We start from the raw sequence: 2,689 nt of genomic DNA on the forward strand, positions 1-2,689 counted from the left end.
TATAAAAGCCACCAGGGAGCAGATGCTCAATGCAGGAGCTGCCAAGCTGCAGTGACTTGGCAGCTGTGGTTCTCAGGTGACACAGCCAGAACCAGAGAGGAGGGATCCCGATTCCGGGGTGCATCACCCAAGAACTGCCCTCTTTCAATCCAGGACTTCTTGGGGGATGTCAGAAAGCCAGTTTTGGCCCAATTCCCACAGGCCAGGCTGAGGGACCCCGAGTGCACAAATTTTTGTGAACTGGGCCTCTAGTCTTTATATAAAAGAAGATTTAATTGTATTATTCAAATCCTCTATACCTTCCTTTACTTGTTTCCTCTTAATTAGTCACATTATGAAAGTGTATTGTGTTATTTTAATGAGAGTGATTTTACAATTTTCCTTGTATTTCTAAGAGTTTCCACGTTACAGATTTCTCTATGCTATTTACTGTATGAAATTTTAGGGATATTTTACCTTTGTGGGTTGTCAGCAAAAGAAATCAATGCAAATAAAGATTGAGCTAAGCATCATTCACATTTTCCCATCCCCAAGAAAACAAAATACAATGTACCCCACCAAAATAGGTCCACTTACATTACTTGCAACAGAAAGAACAGCCATTGCATGAAGAATGTCTTGCCAAACACCTATGCTATGAGCTTTAGCTGCTACAGGTCTCCTGTACTGAGTAGTAAGTTTCCAGGCATCCACTCGAATCTCTAAAATATTATTCAGGAGAGCAAGAAGAGGAGCCAAAGGAAAAGAGGCCACAAATAAGGTAACAAATCCAAATGGGATAACTGTAGGAAAAAAAGAAAAATTTGTAAACTCATTATTATGGAGGAGAAAAGAGGGAACACTCTGCCCAACCCCTGCCACTTCTGGCATTTTGGAAGGACCTATACCAGCAAAGTACTCCAGGTCTCTTTCTATCTGCCCACTTCCTCCTCCTTACAAGAAGCATAGTGATGTATTTGCTTGCAATAGAAAGGAGAGCATTATGCTAAGTGAAATAAGCCAGTCAGAGAAAGATAAATACCACATGATCTCACTCATTTGTGGAATATAGTGAACAACATAGGCTGATGAACAGGACAGATCCAGAGACAGAGAAGCAGCGATCAGACTGTCAAACCTCAGAGGGAAGGTAGGGGAGGATGTGTAAAAGAAAGGAGAAATAGGGCATGCACAGCTCAGTTCTGTCCTTGCTGTTTCTTTTGAGATCTGCTTACCTAAAGAAAGTATCTATTCTTCTTAGACAAGATATTCTTCTTTTTTAAAATATATTTTATTGAGTTTTTACAGAGAAGAAGGGAGAGGGATAGAGAGCCAGAAACATCGATGAGAGAGAAACAGCGATCAGCTGCCTCCTGCACACTCCCCACTGGGTATGTGCCCGCAACTAAGGCACGTGCCCTTGACCAGAATCGAACCCGGGACCTTTCAGTCTGCAGGCCAACGCTCTATCCACTGAGACAAACCGGCCAGGGCAAGATATTCTTCTTAAAACACAGTCTTTTATTATCTTATATAATAAAAGGATAATATGAAAATTGACCAAACAGCAGAATGACCAGAATGCCTGCAGCCCCTTGCCCTGGCTGGCCCACCCCCAGTGGCCCCCATCAGGCAGGCTGGACCCCACCAGTGCACAAATTCATGCAACAGGCCTCTAGTAGTCTATAGTTAGGCCTTATGCTGGTCTAGACTTTACATTGGTACAGCCATACTAGTGGGGTAATCAAGTTTTTCTGTCTTGCTAATGTGAGTACTTTTTCAGATCAGGGATATGACCGATTCATTTGTATGCTTCCAATAGCCAGCATATGCTGGGTATATAAGAGTACTCAACTATAAGCCTTATAAATTAACTAGAGACCTGGCGCACAAAATTCGTGCACAGATAGGGTCCCTAGGTATGGCCAGTGATGAAGGCCGATCTGTAGGGTGACAAGTGGGATGATCGGGAGGCCCCCACTGGCACCCGCCTTGGCTGGCCTGGCACCACCCGCTTGCTGGCCCCACCCTCTGCTGCCGCAGCCGCTGGTCACCTACCTCTATGGGACAACCAGCGGGGCAATTGGGGGGACCCCCACTGGCACCTGCCTTGGCTGGCCTGGGGCCTCTGGGCTGGGGGCAGCTCCTGTGTTGAGTGTCTGCCCCCTGATGGTCAGTGCATGTCACAGCGACCAGTCGTTCCACAAGTTGTTTTGCCATTTGGTTGATTTGCATATTAGGCTTTTATTATATAGGATGCTTTATTTAAGCTTTGAAGAAGCTAATGGATAAAAAGTCAGTGCAAAACAAGCTATTTGAGAATAAACCATAAAGCGAATTTTCTAAAGCATTGGAAGTATATATGAATTATAAGTGGGCAGAGGAAATATACATTTTCTGGAAAAAAGTACTAATTAAAGTCCTGATTCTTTGTGATATCTTGACATCTTTCTAAATAAGTTTTACTCTCCTCACTTGGTAAACTGGCTTCTCTCCCCATTTTTGATATTTTGTTTCCAACAATGCTTGGAATAAAAAAAAAATGCAGTTGGCAGTCTGGGCTTCCCACATGAATAATAATAATAATAATAATAATAATAATAATAAAGATATACAGGAATGGCTCTGAATTGAAGGAGGAAATAATCTTCCACTAGTCCTCTATTTTTACATGAATCTTAAGTGTTTCTGGATTTCAGCTTTTCTTTTA

At 42.7% G+C, this 2,689-nt stretch overlaps 1 protein-coding gene across 1 annotated transcript in view; it reads right to left on the bottom strand.

Moving 5' to 3' along the window:
* The window catches only part of ANO5 (anoctamin 5), a 67,798-nt gene that overhangs the window by 11,893 nt on the left and 53,216 nt on the right, over nt 1-2,689 (bottom strand). Inside the window, 1 exon segment of the mRNA XM_015566309.1 lies at nt 577-782. Within this exon segment, the coding sequence (XP_015421795.1) occupies nt 577-782 (206 nt within the window).

Source organism: Myotis davidii, unplaced genomic scaffold (assembly GCF_000327345.1).
Source record: "Myotis davidii unplaced genomic scaffold, ASM32734v1 scaffold330, whole genome shotgun sequence".
NCBI classification, from domain to species: domain Eukaryota; kingdom Metazoa; phylum Chordata; class Mammalia; order Chiroptera; family Vespertilionidae; genus Myotis; species Myotis davidii.